Raw genomic sequence first — 16616 nt, forward strand, 5'->3', positions numbered from 1 at the left:
GACTTATTTTTGACCTGAGGTAACACAAACTTACACTCTCAGTTGGTCTAATTAAAGGCTTGTTAATTTTACTGGTCTTTTCAAAAAGCCCCCCTTTAGTTTCATGATTTCTCTACTGTTTTCTATTCTCTATTGCATTTTCTCTACTCTTATTTCCTTCTGTTGGTTTGGGTATAGCTTGCTCTTCTTTTGACAGTTTCTTACAGTGAAAAGTTATTCATTTGGGATGCCTACTTTGGGTTCTAGTTCTATTGAGATATAACTGACACGCCATTCTGTTGACAGTTCAGGTGTGGCACATGCCTTGCTGTACAGACACTGTGACATGATTACCACAGAATGTTTAACTAACATCCATTTCCACCCATACAGTAAAAAGTTCCCTTGTTACTTTAAAACTCATTTCATGGGTCACCTTAGCCCTCCCATGAAGTCCTCTTGGTCTCTCGAAACTGAAAACCACGAACAAACTGCCTCCTCCACAAGGAGCCCCTCCTCCAGGGCTAGTTCAGTGCCCACTACGCCGCCAGTGAGGCGTGCTTGCAGTTATAAGGTGAGTGATTAGCAGTGTAAGTGGGAAAATTCTGAGCACTTTAGTCTACAGAGAGCCCCAATTCATCCAAAGTGGTAGTAACACAAAACTTAAAAGATAATCCTTTGTACCAATAAAAAAAAGCTTTATTAAAGATAATTACAGAAGCTGTGGCTCTATCACATTTGCCTTAAGAAATGTGGCATAAGCGTGGCCCTATTAAAGGGATTAGCTAATAAAGCACCAAACAGGCCCTTAGCACAGACCAGCCCACTGGACGAGCACTAACTCTGTGGACGGTGTTTTGCTCCGCTTACGTGCACCCTAACAGCGAGCAGGCAACCCCACCAACTCTCGTTCTCCAGCGAAAGTTAACTCTAATCAGCTTTTAGTCATTTATGCTATCGATCAGTCTTTTCAAAAAATGCATCACCTCTTCAGAATGGAGCCAAAATACCACGCCCTGGCCCAGGATCTCCACAGGGAAACATGGGGCACACACTACCTGGCTGAACATATTCACGGGGTGCTTCATGAGCTTCCTCGAGCATAAGAAAGAAAAATATCGGTTTCTCTGCATGTATTCCTTTTCCTAACTGCAGGGCCCCGTTTGTATAACTTAATCCAGATGTTCATGTCATAGCGCTACTCGGGACAAGCAGGGCTGGCTAAACTGCCTTCTATGCTGAAAACCTATACCTCATGTCTCTCACTTGGTAAAAGCAGAGATACACATTAGGTGTATATAGAAACCATCTATATGTACCTTGGTGCGTCTGTCTGTACAAATTCTTCTCTCTTACATACTTAACACCTGCAAATAAATCATGATTGACCACATAGTTGTTCCACTAGTGTTCCTTTTTAGGGAATAAAATATTTTCTGGTTTACTACAATCTAGTCTCACCCATTTATCAACTGAAATAATATGAAAGTTTTAAATCCAAAATGATCTTACTATCTTCTCAGAGTCAGTAACAATTTAGTAATTTTAATTATACCAGGCTTCCTGGTTTCTGGCCTGGACCACAGTTTAAGCCCCATAAAAGATGGCTTTGTCATGAAAATATTTTTTTTCGAAAGTCAGGCTGGTTGTCTACATATGCCAAAGAACATTAAAAAAAAAAAATTTTAAGAGAGCAAGAAAGAATTCAGAGTGTTTCAGTTCTCTAAGGCATGTTGAGAGGTGGCAAAAATGACCTCATGAGAGGGGCCTCCCTGGTGGCGCAAGGGGCTGAGCGTCGCACTATGAAGCAATCTGCAGTCTCTGCAGCACGAGTTCGATCCCTGGCCAGACAGGAGGGAGAAACCACATGGCGCAGCAGACCTCTCCTGTCTCGCCTGCTGCTCCCCTCAGCAGTGTATTTCAGTCAGTCTGCCTGTTCTGCTCCCCGCTCTGTCTCTGGTGTATCCTTTCACCCCCCACATCTCTGGCCTGTGCCCTAGCTCTTGTATGCATAAATAAATAAATCTTTTTAAAAAAATGACCTCATGAGAAAGCAAGCAAGAAGGAACAGAAAAACAAGGAAGAAAACACATCAAACCATGACAATTTGAAATCCCAAGCTAAGTGCAGTAAACTTTAATTTTCAGCTCTTCTAGGGAAACTATTGGCATAAGATAAAAATTTAACTTTCATCACACAATGGAGAGATGAGGTGACAGACGAAGTTTTGTAAATATTCTTACCAAAACCTTCAGGCTGGTGTATGGCATTGTTTCCTAGTGTGTGGCATTGTTTCCTAGGCACTAAGCCCTCTGGATAGCAATAGGTATTTTATGAATAAAGCAATGGTCACACAAGCTAGGAAATTGCCAATTTTGACAAAATGGACCAGGTTTGTATACTATAGGACTTCAAAGCCTTTAATGGGCTCATATGCACCGTGATGCTCCCACAGGGGGGCACAGCAGCTGCAGCCTGCAAATCTCTTACCACAGAGCCCTATTCATAGCTCCCAGAAGACTGATGTATCAGGAGCCGCTTGGGAAAGCCCAGAATACATAGGTGCCCCATACAGATGGTCAGGGGAGCATCTCCTGGGGCCAATATGAGGAATCTGACATGGCAGAGACTACATTCAATCATGTTCTTCACCCATGGCCTCATATGTGGCATCTGTGTTCCACTTACAGTGGGGGAAAGGGAGGCTAGTGGGGGAAAGGAGTGGCCCAGGGGTTTTCTGCCAGCATTTCTTACACACTGTTCTTGTAGTCTGAAATGGCCATAGTTAAGCAGCTGAGACAGAGGCTTGAGCTGCATGCTGGACTCACTGCTTACACTGTGATGGGAAATCTGGCTGGTTGACACAGAGGCCCATTCATTAACTGTGACTTGGGAATTCCAGGTCCCCCTGTCAGATCCTAGTCACTAAGTCCCCAAGCAGGCAGGAAGCCCACTTCAAGCAGCTCAGACGGGGACTGCCAAGAGCTGGAGGGCTTTTCACAACCAGAAAGGAACTTCTGCTGCTTGCACTGCAGAAAGTAAGACAGGTCTACCACATTTTCATCCAGGTGGCTAACCCATTGCCCTGCCCCAGTTCGAACTCAGCAGCGCCAGAATGTCCACCAATTCTGTTGTGACAAAATCTGGATTTGCCATAGGTATAACTCAGGAGCCTCGTCCGGTCTAGCTGCTTCTCAGGGGCATGTCCTTAACTGCAAGCACAATGGCACAATGGAAGCACCTTGGAGATGGGCCTTGGTTGGGGCACTGGGTATGTCACTTTGGCCAACCTGCTTAACCCCAGCATGCCTCACTTCCTCACCCGTTTAAAAAAAAAAAAAAGAGTATCAGAACATCTCAAAGACTGCTGTGAAGACTGCACACAGAGGGCATTTGGCACGCTGCCCAGTCCACCATCAAAGCTTGGTACACACCACTATAGGAAATGGGCAGAATTACAATCAAGGAAATTCAGCTTGGGCAGAACCACTGCTTTGGCATCAGGAATCTAGCAGGGACTCAATAAATACTTGTTGACTAATGAACCACGATCTCTTACAGTCAATGCTGAGGTATTGAAAAGGGTTCTCACACGTTTATAGTATAAGTGGCTCAGGCTTTTAGTACCTTCAAATTGAAGCAAGAAGCCAATTCCTCATAGTATTTGCATCTCTAGGTTGAGTGGACACTAAAGGCCATTTAATTCTCTAAAAGAAGTACAAGCAAATGTAAAAAGATACTTCAGTGACTAAGCAACTCCATTCACAAAGTGTACTGCGAACCCAGGGCAGTGAAGTAGAACTAGGCTGTTTAGAGAGAAATCTCTCAAAAATTTCTGCCAAAAGTCAGAGGGTCTTCCTAAAGATAGTTTCCCTCAGTAACAACTACCGAAAGGAAGGCTCTGTTGCAGCTTCACCCCACTCCCGACTGCGGCTTGCTTCCCATTTTCAATGCCACAAAAAGTGTCAATGATTAAGGCTACAGTATGTGTGTAAATAAGACAGAATTTATTAGCACAGGTTTGGGTGACACTCTCCTGCTCCTACCGTTCCTACCTGTAGTTCCAAGGGAAAATACTGTAACAGGGGCTAAATGGTTAAATTTCTTTCCAACCCTACAGCACAAAAGAAAACAAACTCACCTAGCTTGCACTCTGAGGTTTGCTTTCACGGCAGAACTTGGGCCTTGTTTACAAATAATACAGTCTGAGAAAGCAGAAGGGACTAACCTTGAGCTGAGTCCCAAGCCAGCTAGACCCAAGAGGCTGCAAAGGCAGAGGAGGGGGCCACCCAGAGGCAGGGTCCCTCCAACAGAAGATCAGAACCCCAGTTATCTGAAGACTTCTTTATCTATGAACTACCCTGTGACTAGCCAATAAACTTCAACCCAGTCCATACTGCTTTGCCTTTAGTCCATTCCTTAGCCAGTACACTTAACTCCTTTTGATCTCAATCCAGTACCCCAAAATGTATATATAATCTCACTCCTTTTCTTAATCGGGGAGTCAGACTTCAGTTTATCTCCTGTCTTGAGGCCAAGTGACTCACCATAAAGCTTCTCTCTTTTCTCAAAACCCAGTGTCATGGTATTTTGGCCTTGACACATGTCTGGGAGGAAGCCCATGGCTTGGCAACAATACTATTTGGGAGAGAATACAACAGGCTGAAACCCCAGCACTAAGCCCATGTTGATGACCACCCGTTTTTAGTTTATGCAGAATGAACACAGCTCCTAAGACACTGATAAAGCCTATGCCCCAGACTACACATACTATAGATTCCCTGCCCTCACCTGGAGAAATGTCCCTTCTTCTAGTCCTTTCTCTGAATGAAAATCACATGCAATTCTCTACAGTGAAAAGTCAAGTAGGACATCTTCTTGGTTGCTTACTAAGGGAATTTTCCCTTTCCATATGAGGTTAGGGGCCTGGCTAGATTACAAAGAAGTCAATCACTCTCTGCATCCAGATGTCATCTTGGGCATCTGACCTGTCAGTTCTGTGGCAATCAGCCCTTGCAAAGGAAGCACAGTGGTAGGACAACCTCCTTACTACCAAAGACTTTAGAAAATCAACATCTGTTTCTTACCTGTGATGGACAAGGTCTTGGAGGGAGTGCAGGTGGTGGAGGTAACAATCCTGACTTAGTAGCTAAAAATAAAAAAAAAAAAACATACTGTTAAGGCACACCAAAGTGAAGTGAAACAAAACACCCTTCCACCTGTTAACTAGGAACAGCAATAGAATTTAACATGCTTAAGTTTTTTAAATCCACCTGAAGGCTTCATTTTTAAAAAGGAATACATATTGTCTCTAATTCCTTTTTATTTTCATTCTACCCAAAACTCAAGTATTGATGTAAGCTGTTGTCATTAAGAGAGTATGAACAAGGGAGACAGATATCCTTTGACCAAAAGACTGGAATCTACCACCCGAAAGACGGTCAACCCTCCCCCCACTATTGTGATGTTAACTATTTTGCTTCAAATAGTGTAGGCCTCTTGGCTTCTCCCCTATCTCTCCTGACCTCCTGGCTATCACACTGCTCACTGGCTCAGGGACAAGGGTACACAAACTAAGGGAGCCAGAATCCCAATGAGGCAGCTCAGCAACACTGTAAGTGAAGGGAGCGGAAAGCAGTAGGGAAGGCTCAATGTGACAGACAAATATGTTACTTAGGGAGTCTTCGAAGTGTTCCATTTCCTTCTCTCTCCCTGATTCCCATTACCAGGAATAACTAAATCTGTTTCTAAAAAAAACATGGCCCCGTTTGAATGATCTTTTGAAAGAAAGCTTTAGTTCAGTTTTTTCAACTTTGGGAGATAAAGAAAAAAACTGAAATAAGCAAAGAGCATCTGAATTGCAAATTAATAATGAAAATAAGCAACTGGTATGGAATTATAAATAAAGCTTAAAACCACACACAAGAAATAAATTTATTATCACACTCTAGCAAGTTAAACCACATTCTTTACAAACTCCTTAGAAAAATACACCATGATCTATATACCTCTATGTTGTTTATTTGCAAAATTGTAATGTGTGCTAATATTTGGGCAATTTTCTGTGCCTTAAAAATAAATCATAGCAATGTGCCAAGAACATGAAAGATTTTGCAAATCACTTTTGATTTAACCTAGCAGGATCAGACAAGCTAGAAGATGGAGTTCAGGGCTCTTTACAAAAGTAACTCAGAATAATTTCATAGACATTTCATCCTGAGCCAGTACACAAAGTATATCCATGTGGGCCCATCAATGATTTCTCTCAATCTGTCTTTCATTAAAATTTATGAAACATGGGCTTTCTTGGTGGCCCAGGGGTTAAGTCTCAGCACTATCATTGCTGTAGGCTAGGCCTGAGTTCGATTCCCGGCAAGGAAGCTGACCTACATGGCGCAGCAGACCTCTCCTGTCTCCCCCCCGCTGCTCCCCTCAGCAGTGTATTTCAGTCAATCTGCCTGTTCTGTTCCCCACTCTGTCTCTGGTGAATCCTCTCACCCCCCCACACCTCTGGCCTCCACCCCTGTTCTTCTACATAAAAATTTTTTAAAAATTTATGAAACACATCAATGTGTCAAAACTTTAGAGGTACCAAGACCTAGAACGGCCTTTGACTGCAAATCATGAAACAACAATGACAAAAGTCTCCAGAATTATCCATCTCAGGGCCCTCACTCACAGGCTGTCATAGATTGGGCATTTAAATTACCAAGTACTTTAAAAACAAAATGAAATAAAACCAACAAACCAATCAGCGAAAGCTTTTATGGGAAAAGGCTTGCACCAGAATGAAGTGTTAAAAATAACACTTTATTGACAAAAAAGGACTAAGAAATGGCAAGCCATTTAATCAAATTAACTTCAGCTTCCAGCCAGGATGGAGTAACAGCAACCAAGTTACCCTTCCACTTAAAACAGTCAAAATCAGAGGGAAAAAAAAAACATAAGAAACTACTCTTCAAGACACTGGAAAAAAATATGTTTTCAAAACACTAGAAAATTAGGGAACAAAAGATGGTGACCCCGAGACAGGAAGCAAACAAGGTGAGCCATGTGATTAAATATCCTGCTTTTGCCATGAGTTACTAAAAGCAGCACCTACATCCAGATTCATGTCTAATTAATTTCATTTACTGTTTTTTTTTTTAAACAAATGTACTGATTTTATAAAAAATGATGTGCGTCAGCTTCTGAATGTACTTTTGGATAAAATGATATCACCTATATTAACAGTAATTTTGTTTTTTCTTTTCTGTACTTCATGTATTTACTTTTGGTCCTACAAAACAGGCAAGAACATCTACTGTGAAAAAAAATTATAATGGTTATATGGGCATTCTTACCTTCTCTGGATCTCAAAGGGAAGGCTTTTGCTATTCTACCCTTAAGTATGGTAACTGCTGTGTGGGTTTGCTACGGATACCTTTCAATGGATTATGAAAATCCCCATCTCCTTTTGAGACTTCTTGACATGATAATTTACTGCTGATTTTAACCAACGCTGCACCTGTCTCCACTGAGATGGTAATATTTCCTTATGTTAATATGATAAATTACATTGTGATTTTTTTAATGGGTTCCTTCTCTCTCTCATTTCTTGTGCCAGAAACCTGAAGGCATCATCAACCTGGGACCACTTTATACTAAAACTTTGGCTTGGTGCTATGTAGGAATCCTACTTTCTGCTGTTGTGATATTTTGTTCAGTGTTCAACAGTCAGACTTTTGAGCATACCCCACTTTACCTGGATAACTCAGAATACAGTAAGTGACTGGCAAGCATTTGTTTAAAGTAATATAAGTAATACTGGGTCATACTCCAGCCCCATATTAAAAAAAAAACAGAAAGATTAAAGCAGTTTAGAAGCAGTCAGATCCTCAGATTTCTTCCCACATTCTTCACAGCTTCAGCATGTTTCCTAATTCAGCCAAAGGCTAGAATGATTTTTTTTCTCCAGGGACGCCAGGTCCACCAAGGTGCAGGAACCATACTAAAAACAGGGGTATCTCTCTCTGTTCCTGCCCAGTGGCATCCCAAGATTAGAAGAATGTGTTACAGGGAATTGGACTGGTCAGGAAGATTCAGATACCAATGTCTGAATCTTGGTAGAGATCTCCACCAAGATGGAGATCCCTGCCAGATCATTCTACCATGAAGCCAACAGTTGACAAGTACCATCCATGATTCATATATTCCAAATCAATTTTTGAAGCCCTCATTCTTAAATGGATGCAGTTGGTAAAGTACTACCAAGTATCTGCAGAAAATTTTCTAATCCATGCTAGAGTATTAAAAATAGAAAACATTAACCTCAAGTCAACAGATCAAATTCTAGGAGAAAAAAATGTTTAATGTGTATTATTGATGTCACTGGAATGATCTTTCACTTTATTCCAGAAATATTTAAACATTTACCATATATTTGAGGTGTTGGGGGAAATATCAATGAAAAAGTAAGCAGGAAATAAAAGTCAACTTTCATGAAACTTTCATCCTATTGATTAGACAGATAATGGAGTGGAATTTAGGGATGAAACTAAGGGAAAACCTTTTTTAAAAAAATATTTTATTTATTTATGCATACAAGAGCTGGGGTACAGGCCAGAGGTATGGGGGGGGGGTGAGAGGATTCACCAGAGACAGAGTGGGGAGCAGAACAGGCAGACTGAGTGAAATACACTGCTGAGGGGAGCAGCAGGCGAGACAGGAGAGGTCTGCTGCACCATATGGGTCAGCTCCCTGGCCAGGAATCAAACTCATGCTGCAGTGGCGGTGGATAGCTTCATAGTGCTGAGACTTAAACCCTTGCACCACCACGGAGGCCCTAGGGGAAAACCTTAATAAAAGATGAGATGCTATTTGCAAAGAGAAATTAATGGGTTGTTGTTGCAAGAACATTCAAAAAAATTAAAAAGAGCACTTGGAAATTAAAAACATGACACAGAAAGGATAAGCTTCATAGAAAGACAGATTCAAAGATAATCTGAGGAAATCTCCCAGAGAGTAATAATATCCAAATAAGTTCAACAAAAAGATCTACGAAAAATAACAAGAACTCAAATAGTCCAAGAAAATTTCCCATAAATGTGTTCCTAAATTAAAGGGGCCCACTGTGTACCCAAGACAATGGAAAAAAGCAAGGCACATAACAATTTCAAAATACCGGAATCAGAAGATTCTACAAATTTCCAGCAGGGGGCAGGAGAGAAGAGCAGGTCACATACAGAATATCAGGAATCCAAATGGTTTTAGACTTAATATACCACTGGGGCTAGAATTTACTGCAGCAATGCCACCAGAACTATTAAGAAAGCATTTCTAACCAGTGACTGTCTAATGCAGACTAGCAGCCCATATGGTGGTCAAATAAAGGATATTTTTAGACATTTAGGGTCTCAAATTAAGCTCCATGCACGCTTCCAACAATCTACAAAATGATATCCTCTATAAAAAAAAAAAGAGTAAACAAAGAAAGAGCAATACATGGGACACAGGGTAAAAGAGATACAGCGTGGGAGAAAGGGGAAGAGGTTCCTTGGATGACAGGTAGGTGCCGTGATCAAAATGATGTACCAGGCATAAGGACAATCACTTTAGATTTCTTCAAAAAGATGAAACTAGTATCATATCTCATGTGTCAGAATTTAATAAGAGAAACTTTAGAAAATTGAGGGAGTCTGAAACAACTCATTGAAAAGAAATGGATTGATTATTCTCTCCAAGTCAAATGAAAATCTGTGCAAGCAAAGCATTTACTATATGGTTTACATAACCATAATAACAAACTAATTAAATGTTAATATAACCCAAATTATAGCTCTAGTGGGAAGGTGGAAGAAGCAAAGGGTACTGGGGGTGGGGAAACAGATGATGACTAAAATTTAAAAGTCAAGGGCCTCCCTGGTGGCGCAAGGGGTTAATAAGCACCGCACTATGAAGCAATCTGCAGCCTCTGCAGCACGAGTTCAATCCCCGGTTGGCCAAGGAGCAACCCACATGGCACAGCAGACCTCTCCTGTCTCGCCCGCTGCTCCCCTCAGCAGTGTATTTCAGTCAGTCTGCCTGTTCTGCTCCCCGCTCTGTCTCTGGTGAATCCTCTCACCGCCCCCACCCCCGCACCTCTGGCCTGTACCCCAGCTCTTGTATGCATAAATAAATAAATCTTTAAAAAAATAATAAAATAAAATTTAAAAGTCAAGAAGAGGTGATAAAAATGTGTTACCTTTAAAATATGAAAGAAAGCAAAATAGTTAACATTTGAAAAATGCTGTGACAGAGCACATTCTCCCAAGTCTTGAGAATTATCAATGGCCTTGGAGGAACAACCCCCAGACTTCAGTTTGCCCCCTCAGTTCAGCATGGACCTCCACCACAGCAAAATATCAGTTGTGATTATTCACTTTTCCAGAGTCTTCCCTCTTTCCAGAAAGCATCTCCCCTAACCTTCAGTCAACTAAGAGTACCCATTCATTTCATTTCACTGTGGATTTGGAGTAGCAGTAAGAAATTTCAGGATCTGGCCTACTTGCACACACAACTTCTAGAAGGACATAGGCGGAGTAGAGAGTGTGCCAAACCTCAGGTTTTCCCTCTGCTCTACACTGTTTTTATAAAATGGCATTTAGTTCATCCATTTTTTTTGGTGGGCTGTTGCTGAAAACTCTCTTCCAAGTGTTTATGATTCTGTATTCATTTTCTTTAATGGTGAGAGATATTAATCTAGCTTCGTTCTACCGATTTGATGTCTAATTAATCTTCTGTCTCCCTTAACACCTAGGCACGCTGCCTTGTGTTTGGTAGCACTCACACAGTGGGGAAAATAATTGGAACTGGATTTAGTAAAATCCCTCTGCTTATAACATTTTCAATGATTTCAATCAAATATGACCAAACCAGATTTATGTATTTTATGCCACATGCACTCATTAACAGAAAAAGTACACCTTCACGTAAAGCGAAATTGAAAAAGAACTTTGGCTGAATAATCTAGTGTACACATGCATAAGATAACACACCTGTTGATAGTAACAGCTGCCTTCCCAAGGAAGGGGGGAGAGCACTTTTTCTACATACATTAAAAGCAACCCTACCCCGTGAAGCTATTATAGGTTTACTCCCAAAGTCTTACAGTTGATTTAATAAGGTAGGGTACTAGATAACAGCAAAGCTTTGTCAAATCAAAAACTTTTTATAACTGCAACTTGGGGTAAAATAATAAATACCCAAATCTTGAAAAAGATTTAAAAGTTCATGAAGAGAAATTGCCATTAATCCTAAATTCAAAAAACAGTAGTAATTGTCAGTGTTTATTAGATTTACTGACGATGTGCATATTCAGACACTGATCTCTGAATCTCAGCTTCTTTGTATTTTCATCCAAAACTCTAGTCACTAATTTTTTTTAATCTTTTTACTTCATTATACTTAGAAATTACCAGGCAATTCAGATATTACTGTCTATTTACTAATTTCCCTCAGATTTTTACAAAGCCTCAAATCAATGAGTAAATGAAAACATGTTCCAATTTACTGAGAGGAAATAAAGCAGCAGATGTGGTAACAGAAAGCTCCAAGGACAGAAAGCTGATTCTTAGGGGAGTGAAACTTGGAAACACTTCAGCTGTGGTAAGGCCCCCCCCCCCAAATGAGGAATATTTTAAGAAGAAAACAAAAGCATTCAAATTCCAAAGTTGGGGGGGGGGACACTTAAAAATGGAAAATGTTGAAAGGAGCCTGCCAGTGGGACCGCCTCTTTTTAAGCATCAATCAACTTGAAAGTTAGCCATATGCAAAGCTTCAAGGATTTCATCAGTAAGGCCCAATCCAATTCTTGGCAAGTTTGTAAAACTCGGTATTTCTTTGTAATAAACATTGCTCTTTCCTTGTCTCCTTTCTAATCACAAAAGCATGTATGAGCCCACGCTCATGCCCTGGCACCGAGCTGCCCTCAGGTGGGTGTATATGTCATGGACGCCTCTGCATTTGATCAGATGCCCTCCGGGAGTAGCGGTCCAACAATACCTGCCTGGATCCCTTGATGGCCCCCCACTTGCCCCCCTCCAAATACAAGCTCATTAAATTCTCTGTTAAAAAGAACCATTTTTAAAACCAGCTGAGAGCAGTGAACTTAAACACACCATGGAATTGTTGAACAGAGAAAATATTAATGGAAAACTAATGAAATCAAAGTCAATTCTTTCACTTTGCAGAGAGAAAATGAAGGCCTGCAGAAGCAAAATGGTATCACCAGTACCACAAGATCACTGTGAAACATTTTGAACCTACAGGACAGGAAGTGGTAAAGAGCAAAAGAGGGCGCTGACATGGGGGATAAGCAGCTGGATAGGGGTTACTCTCTATTTAGGGGATAAGCACGAGAGAAGGGTCCAAAGCAAGAAAATACTGCAACTTCAAAGAAGGCATGCTTATGGATATGCTAGACACTGCAAAGCCAGATAAATAAGATCTAGACACTACCTAAAAATGTGCCACTGTAGCAAATATTTAGCCTCCTGTGTCATGTGATCACCTCTTCACAAGACTACATATGGCTCCCCCACTTGGAAAAATATTCAGTGTGGCCCTGGCATAAGAATAGAAATATAGATCAACAGAACAGAAGGGTGGGTCCAGAAATAAACCTCCATATATTTACAGTCAAGTGATTTTCGACAAGGGTGCCAAGGCATGTCAATAGGGAAGGAGAGTATTTTCTAGGAGTGGTCCTGGGACAACTGGATATCCACATACAAAGAGATAACTAACAGGCTTACCTCATGCTACGTACGAAAGTTAAATCAAAATAGATTTGAGATGTAAATATCTGAGCTAAAATTATAACACTTTTGGAAAAAATCAGGAGAAAAATCTTTAAGACCTTGGGTTAGGCAAAGATTTCTTAAATATAACAACAAAAGCATGATCCAAAAAGGGAAAAGCTGATAAACTACAGTTCATCAAAATTCAAAACTTTGGCACTTTTCATAAAGGAAATGGAAAGACAAGTCACATACTAGAAAATATTTGCAAATCACATAACTAATAAAAAAACTTGTATCCAGGGCCTCTCCTGGTGGTGCAGCAGTTGAGTGCTGGGCTGCGAGGCTGCCTGCAGCCTCTGCAGCGACAGTTCGTTCCCTGGCCGCTGGCAAGGGTCCCACAAAAAAAAAAAAAAAAAAAAAAAACACTTGTATCCAGAATATGTAATGAACTCCAAAATATGCAACTAAACAATAAAACAGGCAAGTGATTAAGCAGACTTTTCACCAAAGATCTAGGAATCATTAACATGCACAAGATAAAATGTTCAACATCATTCATCATCAGGAAAATGCATATCAGAACCAAAATCAGGTACCACCTCTCACCTACTGGGGTGGCTATAGTAAAACATAATTAAAAAGATGATTAGTGTTGGCAAAGATGCGAAGAAACAATAATCCTCATACAATGCTGATGGGAATGTAAAATGGTACAGATCCTCTAGAACAGTTTGGCAGTTTCTTAAAAAGTAAAACATAAATTTAACATATACCCAGCAATCTCACTCCTAAGTATCTTGCCAAGAAAAATGAAAACATGTATTCACACAAAGATTTGCACACAAATGTTCATGCTAGCATTATTCATAATAGGCAAAAATATAGAAGCAACTTAGATGGCCATTAAACTGAAGAGTGGAGAAACAGAATGTGGTACAGCCATATCCAGGAACGCTATTCAGCAATTTTGTTCATAAAATATTGATACGTGCTACAACATGGATGAATTGCAAAAACATTATACAAAGTAAAGGAAGCCAGACACAAAAGACTCCATGTCGTATGGTTCTACTTACTACATGAAACGTCCAGAAAAGGTAAATCTGTAGAAATAGAAAATAGAGTAATGGTTGCCTAGGGAAGGGCCTGGGAACTAACTGCAAACAGGCGTAAGAGCTATTTGGGGTGTGTTGCAAACGTTCTAGAACTGGATTATGGTAACAGTAACACAATATGACTAATTTACTAGAAATCACTCAGTTGTAAACTTAAAATGGGTAAATTTTATGTTCTATAAATTATACTTCAATAAAGAATAAGTAGGAATGGCCAGGAATGATGTGGAACTTTCGCCTCTCAGGCTAGTAATGATTCAGAAGATGAATGTGAACTGGCGCTGGCAGGCTGTGAGGAAAGGCTCTTGGACAATGTAGCCGAGGGTAAGGTGATGGATACAGTCTTCCACCGCCTCCGCACAGTGTGGTGACACATCTACATTCCAAACATCGACGGGCTTCGATTCAGCAACACCAACAGGTAGGATTTAGGCCCAAGAAAGTTAAGTGGATGAGGAAACCAAGGCCTGGTCGGGGAAGTCGAGTCGCTAACAAGCTCTGCCTCTAGGCCAGCAGTGTGGCCTGAGGTTTGAGGGTGGAGCCTTCCTCCCCACTGAGGAGGGAGAGAGAGCAGGGGAGGGAGAGCAAGAGGGGGAGCAGGAAGGAGCTCAAGAGAGGACAGAGAGGTGTCAGGAAGACACATGGCAGAGGTGAGAAGGAAGGGGGGTGAGCACAGGACCAAGGAGCAGGCTGGAGCAGGCTGGGCCCGGGCAGTGGGCGAGCTAGGAAGAGAGAGCTGGGAGGGGAAGAGGGAGAAAAATCTCCACACACCACCAACCAGGGCGTATCCACCTCATGCAGGCAGTAACGGAAATGAAGCTGCTCTCTCCTAGGAAACAGATGGTGAGCGGGGAAGCACAGGACACACGACAGCAAGCGCAGTGGGGCCCAGGTCATGGCAGTGACACATAAACACAAGTGCAGCGACGGCACTGGAGCCCCATGGTGCTCACTGGGTGCCCCTTTCGGACAGGTTTATATTCTACCTCACGCTTTCCTCACTTGCTAGAATTTTAATAAGTAATTTGTAGTGGTATGCAATACACTGAAATTTTGCATAATTTAAACAGAGCCTTGTATTTTCCTGTGAGAATTAACCAACATGGAAACAAATTAAGTAGATGCAATGACACCACCTGCTTTTCATACTACAGAAATGCTTGATTTAAGCTGCTCATTAAAATTTCATTTGTGTAAACCTGTACTGAAAGACAGTGGAATTGGGCTGTGAATACAGATGTCACCATCTCAGCTACTGTTTGGCATTTAACAAGCCAAAATACTTCTCATCCTGAAGGCCCCTCAACACTGGAGATGTCAAAAGCAGTTGTTGTAGTCCAGCTTCTCCCTAAAGCGGCCCCGAGAACTGGGACTTGGGAATAGGAATTTCCTCTGGAGCAGGAAAGTGAGACAGCATGGGGGGGACGGAGAAAGGAGGAAGAAAATTCAAAGAAGGGGTGTGCTATGGCCGGCAACTGGGGCTCAGTTCCTGAGAGTCCCCCAAGGAACCACGGAGAACAATAAGTCACACCACTCCCCTGCAGGGGGTGGGGTCGAGGAGTCTGGGGGCTTCATCCTCAAACCCCTCTTCCTGGTTGATAGAGGACTGCTCTGGGGAAGGGAAGGCGCTGGCGGGTGCAGGCCACGGGGCCACACACGGCGCTGTCATCTCACCAGCCCTTACGGCTCCGGGAAGCGCTGACGCTACCCTGTACACCAGGCATCTGAGCTACAGAAAGATAAAACCTCTCGCTGAAAATCAGCCAGTTGCAGCCAAACTGGACACCAAATGCACGCTGGTCTCTTCCGCTGGGTGACGGACTAGTGTGAAAGCCTCACCACATCCATCCTTCAGTTCCGCGGGCACCTCCTCCCAGGCTGCCAATGGGCTGAGGATACCTGCACGTTTCCAGCCTCTCCTTGGAAGGGAAACACGTGGAGATAGCCGCCCTGGTTGTTTGAATCTTCTTGCTTCCATAGAAAAATTTTCTAGGTCATAATCCACAAGCCATGTGAAATTTTTATAGCATCATCACCCATGGCTACTCCCAACCCCAAATACCAGTTACTCTGAAAGTATGCCAGAATTGGGATCAAAGTATGGGGGGAAGTCCAAGGCAATTTTTATCTGATGAACTCATGGCAGAGAATCAGATTTCATAGAGAGTTCCAGATTTCAGTATATTAAAAAACAATCTATAACTTTACTGTGAAGAGAGCACTTTATTAGAACAAATAAAACATGCTGAGCTCTGGTGGGACATAGAGGTCATGCTAATGTGTGAGCCAAGGAGAGTCTTTTCTTGCTTTAGTTGAAAAGATAATAATCTGCAAATCACTAGCATCTGAGGCTGGCTTGATTTAAAATGCACAAAGACACAGACAAAGTTCCAGGAAATGACTATATTTCGAGCCTGCTTGCCTCCGTCCGTGGAAAGGCGCTTGCTGCTCCCAAAATGACACTTGGGACAGTGCAGTCCCCGAGACCCTTTACTCAAACAAACGCACAATTCTCATCCATAGGTTCCCCAGGAGGACGCCTCCCACTTCACAGGGATGGGGGTGGGGCAGACACGGGCCCCTCCATGCTCCCCCGCTCCAGTCCAGCTGTACAGCAGCTGCCTCAAGAAAGGCTGGCCCCCACAAGCCCAGAGTAGCCCCCCTGATGGAGCTCTTGCCCGAGATGCCAGCACCGGCCCCCTGGCCATCAGTCCAATGCAGAAAATGGAGCTCTTAGCACGCGACCCTGCAGGACACAGAC

The 16616-nt window shown here is 42.2% G+C and overlaps 1 protein-coding gene across 1 annotated transcript in view; it reads right to left on the bottom strand.

The window, feature by feature from the left end:
• Nucleotides 1–16616, bottom strand: part of REPS2 (RALBP1 associated Eps domain containing 2) — a 169482-nt gene that overhangs the window by 34030 nt on the left and 118836 nt on the right. The window contains 1 exon segment of the mRNA XM_037512653.2: nucleotides 5067–5128. Within this exon segment, the coding sequence (XP_037368550.2) occupies nucleotides 5067–5128 (62 nt within the window).

This window comes from Talpa occidentalis, unplaced genomic scaffold (assembly GCF_014898055.3).
Source record: "Talpa occidentalis isolate TD23 unplaced genomic scaffold, MPIMG_talOcc4v2.1 talOcc4.15, whole genome shotgun sequence".
Taxonomy (NCBI): domain Eukaryota; kingdom Metazoa; phylum Chordata; class Mammalia; order Eulipotyphla; family Talpidae; genus Talpa; species Talpa occidentalis.